A 15,585-nucleotide genomic window follows, 5' to 3' on the forward strand; every position below is an offset into this window, starting at 1 on the left:
TGGCAGCAGCGGCCAAATACGAATTTCTTATTTATCGTATCAATATTTAATAAGAAAGTATCGGTCGTTTTCAAGTATTGTTAGCTTTTCCCAATGGAGGAAAATGTCACAGGCGCTGCGTGCGCCAATGATGTGGTAATTGTACATGTAGATACGGCAAAAACTAGTGAAAGCCAATCTGAAAGTTCAACTTCCATGACTTCAAGAAGCTTACCAGTGTCCACAGTGACAGTGTGCGAAGATGTGACATTACCAGAAAGAATTCAGGTAAGCTTTAATATATATAATTAAAAGTTAGTTGAAAGGTCTACATGATAGATCTACTAGGCTCTAGCATACATGTAAATTAAAGCCACAATAATGTACGATTTCCATTGGTTCCAGATGAACTCACAACTTTAATAAAACAAGGGCAGGCTACACATCGACGTCATTGTATCAGTACTAAATGACAATGAATGAATGAGTAATAATCAATAGTACTAACTAGTACTGTATAGGGATATAGACTTAGTCACTTTTGCAAATCTGCGATTCCTAGATAGGGTCTACAGTCTGTCTACTCTGAACTACAACGTATAGACGTGAACGCACACATTGTGCCCACATTGAAGCTCTACTTTGAGGCACGCATACCTGCAGCAGAGATGCAGCACTACACAGTACGCACTGTATAGGAGTCTGTTTATGCTGTATACGCGTACGTTGTCACTTTGTACTTCAGAGTGGACAAACTGTACGTTTGTGTAATGTAATGGTCGTGTTGACAAAGTCCAGAAGGAGCTTCAGCACAAAATATGAGAACATCTGGGACCAATGCAGGGTCAGAAATTCAGCAAGAATCTAAATGGATTCTCGTAAGTATATTAGTTTATTATACAAAGTTATTTAGCAAGAATCCATGGATTCTTGCAATATACCACTGGGAGAATCTTGCACTTGCTCGCGCATGTTCGCGTCCGCAGGATTGATTCATTTTTTGGGCGGCTTGATGCATTTATATTTGGTTCTGTTTTCCAACACTTATAGTCATAATTTGTTATAAAAGTAAAAATCAACTGTATTACTTATTGGGAGAGAAATTCAGGAGTGATGATGTTGATGAATCTAATGCACTCACCCTTCGGGGCTCGTGCATTAGACGCATTGACATCAGCGCGCATGCATTATTTTGTCTAATTTCTCTCCCAATAAGTAATACACGTTCATTAACCTATAATTGTCCCATTTTGGGAGCCCTTTAAAGGCCCATTCAGTGATTTGCTCAGACATCCGGACAATCGTAAAAATCATCAAAATTCAGATGTTGGTACCTTTGTCATTGTCATAGGTGTGCTAACATAGCTTGCGAATTGTTCAGCCGAAAGCTGTGTATTTAAGTCAAAATAAGACATTTTACACAAATCTGTAATTTAGATGTACTGACAGTGTCTAAATTAACTACCGGTACATGTATTTGAATGGGGCTTCAACTTTGTCAGTACCGTACTGCTGTTTTCTTTGTTTTTTGTCAAATTTGTCATTTTAAAAATACCAAATGATAATTTGAACAACTTATCCTTCACTTTTAAGCAATTTATAAACAATTTTAATTTTTTCACACTTGCGCTGGGATCACTGAATGGGTCTTGAACTTTGTTTGGAAGTAAGATATATGGATTTGTTACCAAGCAAATTTGAAATCTACGCCCCCCAAAAAAATCCCAGAATAGAGCATTTGAATGTTCTATGGGTATAGTTTGGGGAAAATGGCCCCTTAAAGTTGGATTTGCGCAACGACACACTCATGCCAACCCCCCTAGATTTCAAATTGATGCTGTGTGAAAACAAACAGAGTTAGAGGCTCAAATGTTCGGGGTTTTTATTTCTCAATTACCCCAACCAACAAGAAATCCACAATGTATGGGGTACACCCCTTGCTAGGTTGGCATGGAATGACATGTATTTTAGCCTAAAACAGTTAAATTATATTTAGAAAAAGACAAAGGCAAAATAAAGAGGAATGAGGTACAATGTACGGTAAATTATTAAGGGATCTGGAATGAGCGTTTCAACAGTATTTTTTGTGGGACATGAGAGCACATCAGACATATCGAATTGCATTCTGAATACGAAGAATGTCTTTATTATATGAAATAATTTTCATTTTTTGAAATTCACGATATACAAATTTCATGACAAATTATTAAAATTTGATATTTTTCACATTTTTGATATATAACAGTCCTCGAAGTAAATTTCATAAATCTAATGATATATTCTTTTAAAGTGTTTTTCTTTTGGTAAGTCAAAACCACCGAGATCTTTGCCAAAAGACCTCAGCAAAATTTCCCTGTTGACCAGCTACACTATTTGGAATGCCCGCCATGATCCTTCCTGGGGCACTGCTGATCAACCCCACCTCCAGCTCTAATCTTCTTTGGCACTCGTCCAGTTTATAGTTTTTCGTTGCTCACGTTGCATGCATAGCCCTGCATAGTTGATGACTTTTGTCTACCAACTTGTCCTGGGCGTAAGTCCAGTCTTTGTTTTTCATTACTTTCTTTGTTTGTCTGTTTTGCTGAATAAAGATTGATGATATATAATGTAGCTGGGAGGAAAAGCTGATGATCAATTGAAAATTTTTACCTTTCATATTGACGATATGGATTTTTTTCCTAAAAAGACCTAATTTTTTTTGGTGTTTTGGGGAAAAAAAATCCATATCTTCAATACGAAAGGTCAAAAATTTCAATTGATCGTCGGCTTTCATCCTACCTATACACTTTAAGTATAAAAAATATCAAATTTTAATCATTTGCCATAAAATGTGTATTACATTGCGAATTTCAAAAATCAAAATTATTTGACATCAGAGGGACATTCTTCGTATTCAGAGTGCAATTCGATATTTCTGATGTGCTCTAATGTCCCACAATAAATACTGTCCAAACGTTCATACCCCATCCAAAAAGCCAAAGGCCACACAAAATATTAACTTTTTGATTATTTTTTAATTCTCGACAGGACAATACATGAATTGCTGAGTGAGGGAGGTGTTTTTCCACTTCATGGGTTCAATATAAAAATAGCATTGCCATTGTTAGTTTTTGGTCTTTCTTTTTCCAACAGTAGGCCTAATCGAGGAAAATGAAGAGGCCCTTTAATTTTTTTTTTTTTTTTCAAATATGAGATTCTGATTGATAAACCCTCAGGCACTAATCCCACAAAAAGATTTGAAAGTGATCCTTGTCCTCTTACTCAAAAACTCTAAATCTTTGAATTTCGAGCATGAGGCTAGAGTCTGAATTAACTAAGCTATCATTTTTCGGTAGAAATATTCTGTTGATGTTTAAATTTAGACGATAGTTACATTTTGATCAGTCAAACTATATTTTTCAGATATAGCAAATGTTGCCTAATTTGAACATTCTAAAATTAAAAGCTGAAGTGCAAATACAAAATCGTGAATTCGTGATCAGATGTGTTTACTTCAGAAAGTTCATCAGGACAGAAATGGTGAAAATATTTCTCTCTCCTGGGTAGTTTTCAGTTTGTAACCATGGGGAGGGGGATGCAGCTGCAACTTTCACATCCAAGGGGATCTTTCAGGGGTAAAGGTGTTTTAAAATAGGGGTCTTTCAGGGGCAATGTTCTTGCGGTGCTAAATTTCAGGGATCTTTTGGTGAGGATTTTTGTTTTCAAATGGAGGTCTATGATGAGGAATTTGAGGAAAATATATGGGATCTGTGTGGGGATAGCTCGATTGCTTTTCTATTACATGTAGTTTACCTCAGTACTTTCAATTCTATTTCAAAACTTGTACAGAATATTCTTCCAGTTGGTTACGACTACCATGTTTGCCAAGTCACTGTTGAGGAATCATCAAACAGTGACAATGACATCAATTTTACTGCCACTCTACGACTTGCTCTGCAAAGTGAAAAGGAGTTGGACACATGGCGGGAAGACTTTCAAGAAGTCTCATATGCTACATGGAGAGTTTTAAGGCAGCATCAATCAGAGGGACAGAAAATACTTTTCAAGGTATAAACTAGTTATGGAGACAAACAATTATGGAGAGTTTTTTCAAAAGATCACAGTTCAGTATTCACTTCTCATAGAGATGTAAATCCTAAATTAACTTTGTTCAAAATGGTCAATAAAGGTGGAAAAATCTATCAAATCTCCTCTGGGTTTCGCCAATGGGGGGGCAGATGTAAAGGAAAAACAGGAATAATAATTGATTTGTTTCTTGCATCATGTAAAATCAGAAATCTACACTTACCCCTTGACAGTCTCATATTCAAGGTCTCTTTTAGGTGCTAGGCTAGCTGGCATATTGAACTGAATCATTGAACCCTGTGATTTTCTTCTGGCGGTGATATGTGCACAAAGTGTAATGTTTTCAAAAAATGTATGTACTTGTAAATAGAGGTAATGCATAATATACAGATGTGCTTATTGTTTTGGAAAATGAGCTTTGACCTGCGACCCTTCCTTCTTTACTTATAGACACTTGGGTCCAAGTTGCATGGGCATGGTTCTTATACTTTGGGAGTAATTTTAAATTCCAACCACCCTATAATTTGAACGCTGCTTCCACCACCTTCGATTCCACAATCTCCTCCACCCACAATAATCAAAATACAAGCAGACGTTTCGGCAGCATTCAGCAACATTATATCTTGATTTTGCACAGCATCTCGAAGTGAGTTTAAGGTTTAAAATGATACCAAAAGCAAAGATGTACCTTACAGTAAATGTATTTCAAAAGGATACAAAAAAGTGCAACCACTCCACCTTATTTGGGTGGCAAGTTCAAGACTAATGGCCATATGAGTTTCTTTTTAAAATAGCTGTAAGGATTTGTAAGATCTGCATTTGCTATGTGAATAAATAAATTCGAGTCCCCTGTAATATGCTTTCAGAGAAGTTCACAATTAAGCACTCTATTTTTGTATGTATGTTACTGCATACAAATGCCTACATCTCCAATGAAATACATTTCCCGGGGGGGGTCACTCCCATTGTGGCCTGTACACCATCCGCGATAATAAAAACGCGTAAAAAGGGTAGTTTTTCGTGGGTAGGCACGATACGCGCGTATCGTGTTTAGGGTGTCAAAAACATGAAAAAATTGCAATTGCTAATACATGGAAATGAAATTTAGGGTATGAAATTTGATGCATTAAAGGAATAAAATCCCTGTTTAGAGGCGCGTGTTACCTACATACTGTTTAGTACGTAGGGTATCGTTTTAGCCAAGGGTTAAATCCTTGTTTAGGGTGCTTTTCAAAAGTTGATTATCGCGTATGGTGTACATCCCACAATGGGAGCGAAACCCCCTGGGATACATTTGCATGACTGTTAACTGTAAATAAATGTATGTTCAACTATTTAACATTTATTTCAGAAAACCTACCGTTGCCAACACAATACCCTGCCTGTGAAGTCAACGACCAATGCAAACCGTCGTGTACCTTCGAAACACACTAACTGCCAAGCCAGTATGACAATGGTTATCAAAAAGTTCAAATATCAAGGTCACAAACTCAGCAGGTATGAACTTTATTTGCAGTGATTTGGAAATTTATGATATTGGTACTACAGGGTTATCAACAATAAGTCCCCCTTAAAACGTTCAGTAATTATAGTCAATAGGGGCACCAGGAATTTTTTCTGAGGTTGCCAAAGATGCCCAAAGTGGACAATTAATTGGACTAATTATTTGCAATGATTTTTGCCCAAGTTTTTAATATAAACGGCCATGGTGCCAGAAGACTCATCAGGGGTGTGGATAATGTGCGAGTTGTGAGTTGCGAGTTCGAGTTGCGAATTGCGATTGCGAGATGCGAGTTGTCTAAAGAAGTTGCGAGACGGTTTGCGAGTTGACATTCGCGAGTTAAAATTTGCAAGTTGCAAGTTGAAATTTGAGAGTTGAAATTTTGTGAGTTGCTAAGAAGAGTTGCGAACTGTTCACAAATTCACATTTCAAAGAATTGACCAACCAACAGTACACACTTCATTTAAAAGACCCATACACATGAACACATACCTGCCAAAAAAAAAAAAATAAGAAAATCATGCTATTATGCCTGTATTTACATGTTTAAAAGTGCAGAAAGGAATGGTTTATGGTTTTGATGTGGTCATAGCTCAAAAACTGTGGGTCACAGAAATATGTCACTCTGAACTTTTTCAATTCAATTCAATTCAAACATCCAGATCATTTCATGGGTGTAAAAGATATTAACCGTCTTTTGGTAATACACCTTGTGTTATTATGTAACATCTTGGTGTACCATTTGGACGAACAATGGTATCCAGCAGAACCTGGCAACAATGAGCTGAGCGGCGGTCAGTGATACCCCCAACATGAGAGTGGATAATACTGTCTTTGAGTTTGATGTGCAGTAATGTGTATCATTCAAGATTAAGACAGGGGGGACCTGGTACCTTGCTGGAGACAAAGCAAATAATAGATGCATCCCAACAACACTGGTCAGTATGAATTCCAATGAAGTCAAATATTGAAGTTGCCATAACCTCAAAATAAAATTGTAACCTAATTTTTTGCTCTGTATGATAGAAAGCATATCAGAAGTTGAATTGTATAAAGTTAAAAGATAGAATGCTGTAATATTTTATTGTTACATTTATATTACAGATCTGCCCACCAGGATTGCATATTAGCCTGGGTATATGGAGTAAAATCTGTGGGTCTGTGTGTGTAGGATTTTTGTTGAAAAATGGGGGTCATTCACATACCTGCCAACTACTCCGATTTTCGCGGAGTTACTCCGATTTTCCGAGTTTTAAACCCCCGAAAATTGGAGTACTACGATTTTCTGAAAACAAAAAAAATTAAATTTTTTTTTTTTTCAAAGGTAGGTTGTAGTCATCATATGTGTTGAAATTGTTCCTAGATATTGAGTCTAAATCCCTCCTCTAATGCAAGCTGAAGTGTATAAAAGCCTAGGGCTTCATTTTCACCTTGTTCTTTATTGTTGTTTGATAAAGGGGTGTATAAGGGTTTTTACAGTGTAGAAAGCCTCTAGCTTTGGGGGTCTTTGCCCCCTCAACCCCCACCGGGGCTTTGACCCTGGACCCCAGCAGGGGCCCGCTTAAGGGCCCCTGCACCCGCGGCCGTCAGGGGCGCACGTTCGCCATGGACTCTGTTTTCTAGGTTTTCAATGTTGGCAGGTATGTGAACAGGTAACTCCTGAATTTATTCAACAAAACAAAAATAACTTCCGAAGGAAAAACTATCATGTATCAGACAGCAGTCATGTGGGTATTTGTGCGTGTGTCACTGACACACTACATGTAAACTCACAATTAACTTGCTTGCAGCACAGATCCAAATCTGGGGCAGCATACATGTAAATGTAGGGCAATGTATTCAAATAGAAAAATAACATCATCATCATCGTCCGTCATCGTTATCATCATCGTCATAATAATAAAAACAGAAATTCACCGTTTCAGAAATATTTGGTTGTGTGATATTAATTCTAAAAATCTTTTCAAAATTGGCCAAATGTCCCAGACAAATGTGCAGTGAGTAGTGAGCACATACAAATTTTAATGAGTACCAAGTTACTGAGTTGGAGCTGAGATGTATGGTCCAGTGTGTATGTGTTTATATCTCTTTCAAGAGTTTAATGGATTAGAAAGTTCCATGAAAGAAGTCTTAGATATTTTTATATAGTCCAAATATTTAATAAAATTATGCATTTAATTAATTATAATTATCAATTATTTCATTAATGATGACAATAATTCTACTATACTATAAATCTAATAATTTTGTGGATATGTAGGATATGACAGATCACAGATTTGAAAGCCCGAATCAATTTATGGCCAAATCTGTGAAGTCAACATATTTGAGAGCTATTTTGACATTTTTAGATAATCATTTCACATTTTACATGGATTTAATATTGAACTGGATTCAGACCGGACTTGGCTTCAAGTCCGAGTCTTTTGTGTCAGAGTCGGAGCCGAGTCTTTTGTGTCCGAGTCCGAGCCAAGTCAGAGTCCAACAAAAGGTGGACTCGAATCTGGACTTGAGTCCGGACTCAAAACTGACCCATCGTAGCGAGGGCTACTATTGGTGGAATATCTTGGATCATGATATAGGTATCAGAGTACAGCACAGAGCCTGTGCTAATAGGCCTATAACAGGAAAGGGCTCTAGTGGTATCATGCATCATTGATTCTCTCAAATATGCACAAACAGATTATAAATTACCCGGTACCTAGACTTGTACCCGTCTGAGTCGAGCCGATTCGAATCAAATCGAGCCAAGTGAGAGTCCTTTTGTGTCAGAGTCCGGACTTAAGACCAGGGTACCAAGTCTGAGCCAAGTCTAAGTCCAACTATATGAACTGTTTTAATGTAATTAAACTGTCTTATACCCTTTGTATAACCCAACTTTAAACGTTTTCTGTAAAACATTTTGTGTTTGGTGGGCACCTACATTTTTTCACCAGGATCTTGCTTACAGAAGTTAACCGTCCTCCCACCAAGTGGCATCCCCATATGTGTAACAGTTCCCAAGACAAAATATTACTTGTTACTCAGCTCTTGTGTTCACTCATATACAACTATACAATTTCTTTTGTTCTTCTTATCTCACAGAAGTAAAGATACACACCTACCCAAGTATCCAACAGAAATTAAATTGGACTTTAGGCACAACCACCCCATATTCTGCGCTGATGCTCTCAAATATAGAGATGTCTCAGATGATGCAAAGTCATCACTCACATCTCTATTCAAGAGGAAATATGGGCCCACCCAAGCCGTAGAAATGATGAAATACAAGCTTCAGATGAAGTTTGGGGAAGATTACCACATCAAAGCAGCAGACAGGGCTATTTGTCCTGACATCCAATTTGCTCACAGGTAAATTGTATTATTGTATTTATACATACATCATACATTTCACTGTATACTTACAGTATGTCTAAGTGGTATACCAGGGTACCAGACCAGTAAAATGGACATTTTTGGCCAAAGTAAAAATTTTGAATATAAAGGCCCTCTCCTCCATGGTGCCAGAAGGGCCATCAGCGGGCTTTGTTCAAGAACTACTTGAACATTTTTACTACTTTAAATGACAGTGTTTTGCTCATCTGGACGATCGTAAAAATCATCAAAATTCAGATTTTGGTACCTTTGTCATTATAATGTCATAAATATGTAAACATAGTGTGCTATAGTGGTTCAGCCGAAAGCAATGTATTTAAAAGACACAAAATAAGACATTTACATGAAAACAGTCACTCGGTTATTATAACGGAGCACAATGAGCCTAATATTGGGCTTTTTTGGCAAAAAAGTTGCACGTTTCCCACTTTTTCTATTATGACGGGAAGAAAAGCAAAAGCTTGGGTGGACTTTCCCCTCACCATAGCCCTTGAGAATGTGTGTTGGAGGGGTATTGGATGTGCGTGTGTGTAATGTTACAAATGTCCTTAAATTTCAAGTACATCACATTTTGTTCTCTTTTGATGTGTGAAATGGGATATCTACAAAACATTGTGATGTAGACATTTTGGAGTTACATTTTTTTGAAAATGCATTTTCGGTAAAATATGAAATAGGAGAAAATCTACTTTAAAGTTATAATGTTGAAATATGAATATTAATTAGCTAATTAGCATAATATTATGATTAGAAATGATTATTTTGACATATCACTTGAACTTTATATATGCAACAATTTGTTCTGTTCCATTATAATATTTTGGCCTGTAATTAATTTCTATTAGTTGATTACTGTAGTAACACTGTTTGAAAACAATAGAATACATAAGAAATATAATGCATTGTGTATTATAGGATGAACGTTCATTCTGACAGTTTGTTGCATCGTCTGTTGAAAGTTTTTCACTTGCAATGTGCGATTTGTATCAAATAAAAAGTAAAAGAAACCTGAATGTTTAGTAATATCATAAGAGAAATTCCAGAAATTGCTTGTTTTAGCACCTAATCCCTGGTATTCCACCAAAAATTGTTTACTTTTTGCAACAAAAACATAATTATGAGCTGTCCTATACTATATAATATAATAGGCCTACATTTGGGTCATTCTTCGGTAAGGTGCCTAATTGCAGTCCCGCCACTTTCAGGAGAAAATATGAAACATGATTTTGAATTTAATTTTTTTGCAGTTGTTTAGTATCGATGTTCCTATATGACCCAGAGAGCACAATTAAGTCAATATGCAGTAAATTCATTAAAAAATTTCCCTCATGTTCGCGCAATAATCATTTCTTCACTATAACCATTTCTTCACTCATACGGGTGGGTACCTTTATTAACCTTTATTAATCATCATCTCTGAACGCTTCTGATACCTAAAATGTTCGCATTATTTATTTTACTTTTTCAAAATTACAACAGTTGTTTACCTCCGGCATTGACCATGTGTATGTTATAGTTTTACCACTAGGGTCATAAGTTTGTTCATTTCGTAATATACCATCACGTCATATCCGTCACAATTTTGTGACGGATAGGACGTTCGGAGATGACTTTACTATGAGAAAATCATTTCCGTCACATGACGGAGATGATACAGCAGAATTTCTCTAGTATCTTTACAGAAAGATTGCAAAATAAAAAGAAAAATACAAAATCTTTAAAAAAGGAAGCGGGAGGGGACGAGAAACATGTTTTTTTATTTACTCGGCCTTAGGTAGGCCAGAACTCGCGAACTCTCCATAGAGTCCAGTGTTAAAAATGTTAACCGCAAGTCAAAGTCAGTAGTCCACTTGGGAAGCTAACAAACAGAGGGAGTATGGTGACTGAAAAGATCAGATGTGAAAATCTATCAATTGTGCACAAATACTTGAATCATAGTTTTAAGCTTAAATGTATGGCACAATTGGCAAGTGGGCTACGGCGAAGTAGTCTAGATATGTACTGTATTACAATTTACATGCATGTATTTTACCGGGGTGTTTTATATTGTCATGGCAAGAGAAGATGCCACAAGATATATTCATCTCGATAGTGTTTCATCCATATCCGCATATTTGATTATTATAGGAATTGCGAATAAAAACTTCAGTTACCTTTTAACTTCAAACCTACACGGCCTTTTTCGGCTCGCCAGCTGAGTTGGTAAACAAAACAAACACAAAATGCAGCTTGTCACCCTTTATCGTGGTATAAACTCTGGGACAGACGTAATCATGGCTACTAGCGTTACTTTTAATAGAAAGCGTATGGCGATAGCTGTATAAGAGATTACTATTACGCATCCTTGTCGTGGAAAAAAAAATCCCGGCCTGCACGATCACCAGGCATCACACCACTTGATTTTTTTCCTTTGTGGCATAATCTAAGATCTTCGCAAACGTATTACTGAATGCATTCGCAAGTACCCGGCGCACAAGGATGGAACGCAACGCAATTGATGCAATGAGGACCAGGGCTGAAACCTGTATTCGCCAAGGAGGGAACCAGGTAGAGGGCAGAGCAGCGCAGTAAACTCACTTCAGAAGAACCAAAGACAAACCAAACAGCCTTTTAGGGCTACCTTTGAAAGGAAAGCAAAAAACAACAAAGTAAGAAACATATTAAAACAAAAAGGCATAAATTAGCAAGAAAAAATAAGTAATTGCTAGTAAAGCAAAAGAAGTTCCATTCGGCATCCATTTTACCCACAAATTAATGACACTATTAACCAAATGTATTGCCCATAAACCCACCGGTAAAGCCCATTCCATAAATAAAGTTATTTTACAAAGTTATCATTGAGGAATGTTGGATATCTGTGCATGGTATATGTACTCCTTTTCAATCTTTGAAGTAGCCAAACCTTTTCCGTGGACAGAGTGAAAAACGGGTACATTTCTTTAAAAGAGTATATCTTCAAAAGTTGTGAGCCGATTGATATAATTGTTTTGGTTTATTAAAGCTAACGCCTCAAGGTTTCTTTACATACCAAAATATATTTGATCAACTTTTCAGAAATAGGAGAAAAGAGGGCGCAATGAGGGGCCTCTTTTTTGGGACACCCTGTAGGACTTGAATTAATAATTCGTGATGCTTCTGGCGACAAGTCACAAGACAATTCTCGAAATAAAATAATTATATTGATATTAATACACGATGTTATAAGGCCCGCCGATAACGAACTGATCAAACTATACATGCGACTCTTTTTTCATTATAGCTAGGAATAAATACCAGAAATGGAAGTGGCAGTCATTCAAATCATCTCAATGCAACTATTCAAATACCAATCGCTCACCGCACGCGGAGTATAAATTTAGTTTATTTTGTAACTCAGCAGCGCTTCACGATGCTATTGCAAATCCACGTGATTCGCTGCACGGCGTATTTCTATTGGTTCTTTTACCGCCTGTACAAAAATAATTATTTACCTGGTGTGGACTCTGTGCTTTGAGATCCCGGGCAATAAAATTCATTGAATATCATTCATGGCGCGTGCAGTATATTCTCATACAACCCTCAATGCCATCCAATATTATATAAGTATTAATCCATATTGTAACATTTACATACGAAATAGAAATGTATTTCTTTTCAACAAAATGTTAGTTTTCATTGTCAGATAGGTCCCGTTTTAAATTTTGGCCCGAACATTTAAGGCAATACAGAGAAAGACGCTATTTAATAGCAGCGCATATGTCGCCAATGTGCACTTCTTCTTCGAACGTGGCTGAGGTCGGTCATTTTGATGTATTATGAACATGAAAATCACGTACGTGTTCGACTAATAGCTCGACCGTAAAGCCTTGATTTTTGCAGGGTATGTTAATTTACTATAGATACAATAATAGGCTAATCGTGTTAAAAACAGAATTTTGACAAACATTTATAACTTTATAACACCCCTAAAAAGGGTTGTATTAACCTCTTTAACAATGTATTACATGTTATGGGCATTTAAATAATAGATATGCTATATGCCAATTGTATACCTCTTGCATTTTCCATTCTTTTTCTTTAATTCTAAATTTGGAATTTCTTTACTTTTCTTTCTTTCACTTTCTCAGTAGAAAATGGGATTATCCAGGTGATTATTGGATTTCTATTGTTTGACCACTATTCGTTTATAGTAAAATGTGACGTGTCATGTCAAAACCAGACACTATTGGGCAGGATCGTAAATGGAGAATTAGCCAAAAATTTTCTCGGCGGTGGTTTTTTCACAATTTGGGTTTGTTGCGAATTTGTGATGTTATTAATGTTTAAAATATTGTCTGATAGTTTCAGACCGGAATATAACTGGCATCTTGTATTTTTTGAGACATTTTCCAAGGTAATTCCTACTCTCAACATTGTCAATAATATTTTTAAAGGCCGATATCTCCATTTCCAGTTTTATAATACCATAACTTACAAACTCAATATCTTCACTTAGGAATGTCTAATTTTATTGGGGAAAACGGCACTGTGGAGCAAAATATCTCTTTATATAAGATATGTATAAACCTCAAAATTGACAACCTGCCCAAAAGTGCTTTTGACATGACACGTCACAAATATAGTTTGTTTATAGTAACCAAATATTTGTTGACACTAACCATTATATCCAGGATTTATCATTATTGGGTCTATCATTTTGAATCTAGCACCTGTCTATTCAACATGGTTCGTGTATCAGGAATGGAAACTTTGTCATTATAGTCGACAGTGGATGTTCTGTTACATATCATAGAAGCAGAATGAAAGGAATGGCAACAGTGACTGTTGAGGAAGATAACAATTGAAAGTAAACCAAAACACATTGGTGAACCAAGCGGTAAAAGAAAACCAACGTGGAGAACAATGGCGCTTCCAGAATTTTTAGGCCCTACCCCTAAAGAAGACAGATTTGACACATCTGACCTCGTAAATCATAAACAAATAAAATGTAATAAGAAAAAACAAAAGAAACAAGATATTCCTGCAAAAAAATTGGTGTCAGTTCCAATTTACAATGTAATTATTATTTGAATGTAATGTTAAAGATGGAATTGCATGAGAAGTTTTGCACTGCAGCACTGACAGGAACATTTAGTGGTAGTTCATTTATCATTAAATAATTATACACTTACATACGTGTTTTGGCGCAGCGTCAGCATTCTATTCTAGCTAAAAACGTTTTAAAAAATTAAAAAATATGCAAATGAGGTAGCTAATTTGCATATTTTGCGACAAAAATCACATGGGATCTTAAGACTGCCCCTTACCACCATCCCACCAATTTACATCTCTATAAACCTAACCAGTTCCGAAAAATGGTAAATGATAATTGGCATATTTTGCGACAAAAATCGCATCGGATCTTACAGCTCCCCCTTAGCACCACCTCATCAAGTTACATCCCTATACACCTCACCAGTTCTGTGAAATGGCAAAAAAAAAACGTTTTTAAAAATACAAAATATGCAAATAAGATAGCTAATTTGCATATTTTGCGACAAAAATCACATGGGATCTTAAGACTGCCCCTTACCACCATCCTCACCAGTTCCGAAAAACGGTCAAAAGCATTTCAACAAATAAAAAAATAGGCAAATTTGGTGACTAATTTGCATATCTTGCGACCAAAATCGCATCGGATCTTACGACTGCCGCTTACCACAACCTCGTCAAGTTACATCCCTATACGCCTCACCAGTTCTTCGAAATGGCAACAAAAAAATTGCGCCAAAAAGTGCATCAAGTCTGGGGCAGCCACTTCCCAGCAAACACAAAACGTTTTAAATAAGTTGTATTTAGACTTTTGGTTTAGGTAAAAACATTTTGATAACATTAAAATGTCGGGTTATATAAAGGTCATGAAAACGTTTTATATGAAAACACACTACAACTAAATTTTGAAAATGTTTTTAAACATGTTATTGTAAACTATTTTCGCAAACATTTTTTACCAAATATTTTGTCAACTCTTAAATAATATTATGTTAAAATATTTGCACTCAGCAAACACAAAAATGTTCTTAAAGTGTTTTATTCAAAACGTTTTAATAACATTTAAATGTCGGGTTATTTAAAGGTCATGAAAACGTTTTTAAAACGTTATTGCAAATATTTTGGGCAAACATTTTTCGCAAAATGTTTTTTCAACCCCAAAATAACATTATGTTTAGAATGTTTTGTATCAAGTTTTTGGAATGTTATCAAAACGTTTTTATACCCTTTATATAACCCGACATTTAAACGTTTAAAAGTTGGATTTGCGCAACGACACACTCATGCCAACCCCCCTAGATTTCAAATTGATGCTGTGTGAAAACAAACAGAGTTAGAGGCTCAAATGTTCGGGGTTTTATTTTCAATTACCCCAACCAACAAGAAATCCACAATGTATGGGGTACACCCCTTGCTAGGTTGGCATGGAATGACATGTATTTTAGCCTAAAACAGTTAAATTATATTTAGAAAAAGACAAAGGCAAAATAAAGAGGAATGAGGTACAATGTACGGTAAATTATTAAGGGATCTGGAATGAGCGTTTCAACAGTATTTTTGTGGGACATGAGAGCACATCAGACATATCGAATTGCATTCTGAATACGAAGAATGTCTTTATTATATGAAATAATTTTCATTTTTTGAAATTCACG

The 15,585-nt window shown here is 36.1% G+C and overlaps 1 protein-coding gene across 1 annotated transcript; it reads left to right on the plus strand.

Moving 5' to 3' along the window:
• Window positions 1-41: 41 nt before the first annotated feature.
• LOC140164455 (uncharacterized) lies at window positions 42-13,743 on the plus strand. Its single transcript, XM_072187738.1, has 5 exons — window positions 42-267; window positions 3,808-4,026; window positions 5,396-5,541; window positions 8,630-8,896; window positions 13,638-13,743. Exons 1-5 carry the CDS (start codon window positions 94-96, stop codon window positions 13,741-13,743), a joined length of 912 nt encoding a protein of 303 aa, XP_072043839.1. The 5' UTR covers window positions 42-93.
• Window positions 13,744-15,585: the final 1,842 nt, after the last annotated feature.

The sequence above is a fragment of the Amphiura filiformis genome, chromosome 11 (genome assembly GCF_039555335.1).
Source record: "Amphiura filiformis chromosome 11, Afil_fr2py, whole genome shotgun sequence".
NCBI classification, from domain to species: Eukaryota; Metazoa; Echinodermata; class Ophiuroidea; order Amphilepidida; family Amphiuridae; genus Amphiura; species Amphiura filiformis.

Excerpts from the sequence above, each read along its gene's own strand:
- LOC140164455 (XM_072187738.1), top strand. The coding sequence starts at position 94 with ATGGAGGAAAATGTCACAGGCGCTGCGTGCGCCAATGATGTGGTAATT. Across the intron at positions 4,027-5,395 it reads GACAGAAAATACTTTTCAAG|AAAACCTACCGTTGCCAACA; the intron begins GTATAAACTAGT and ends CATTTATTTCAG. Across the intron at positions 5,542-8,629 it reads CAAGGTCACAAACTCAGCAG|AAGTAAAGATACACACCTAC; the intron begins GTATGAACTTTA and ends CTTATCTCACAG.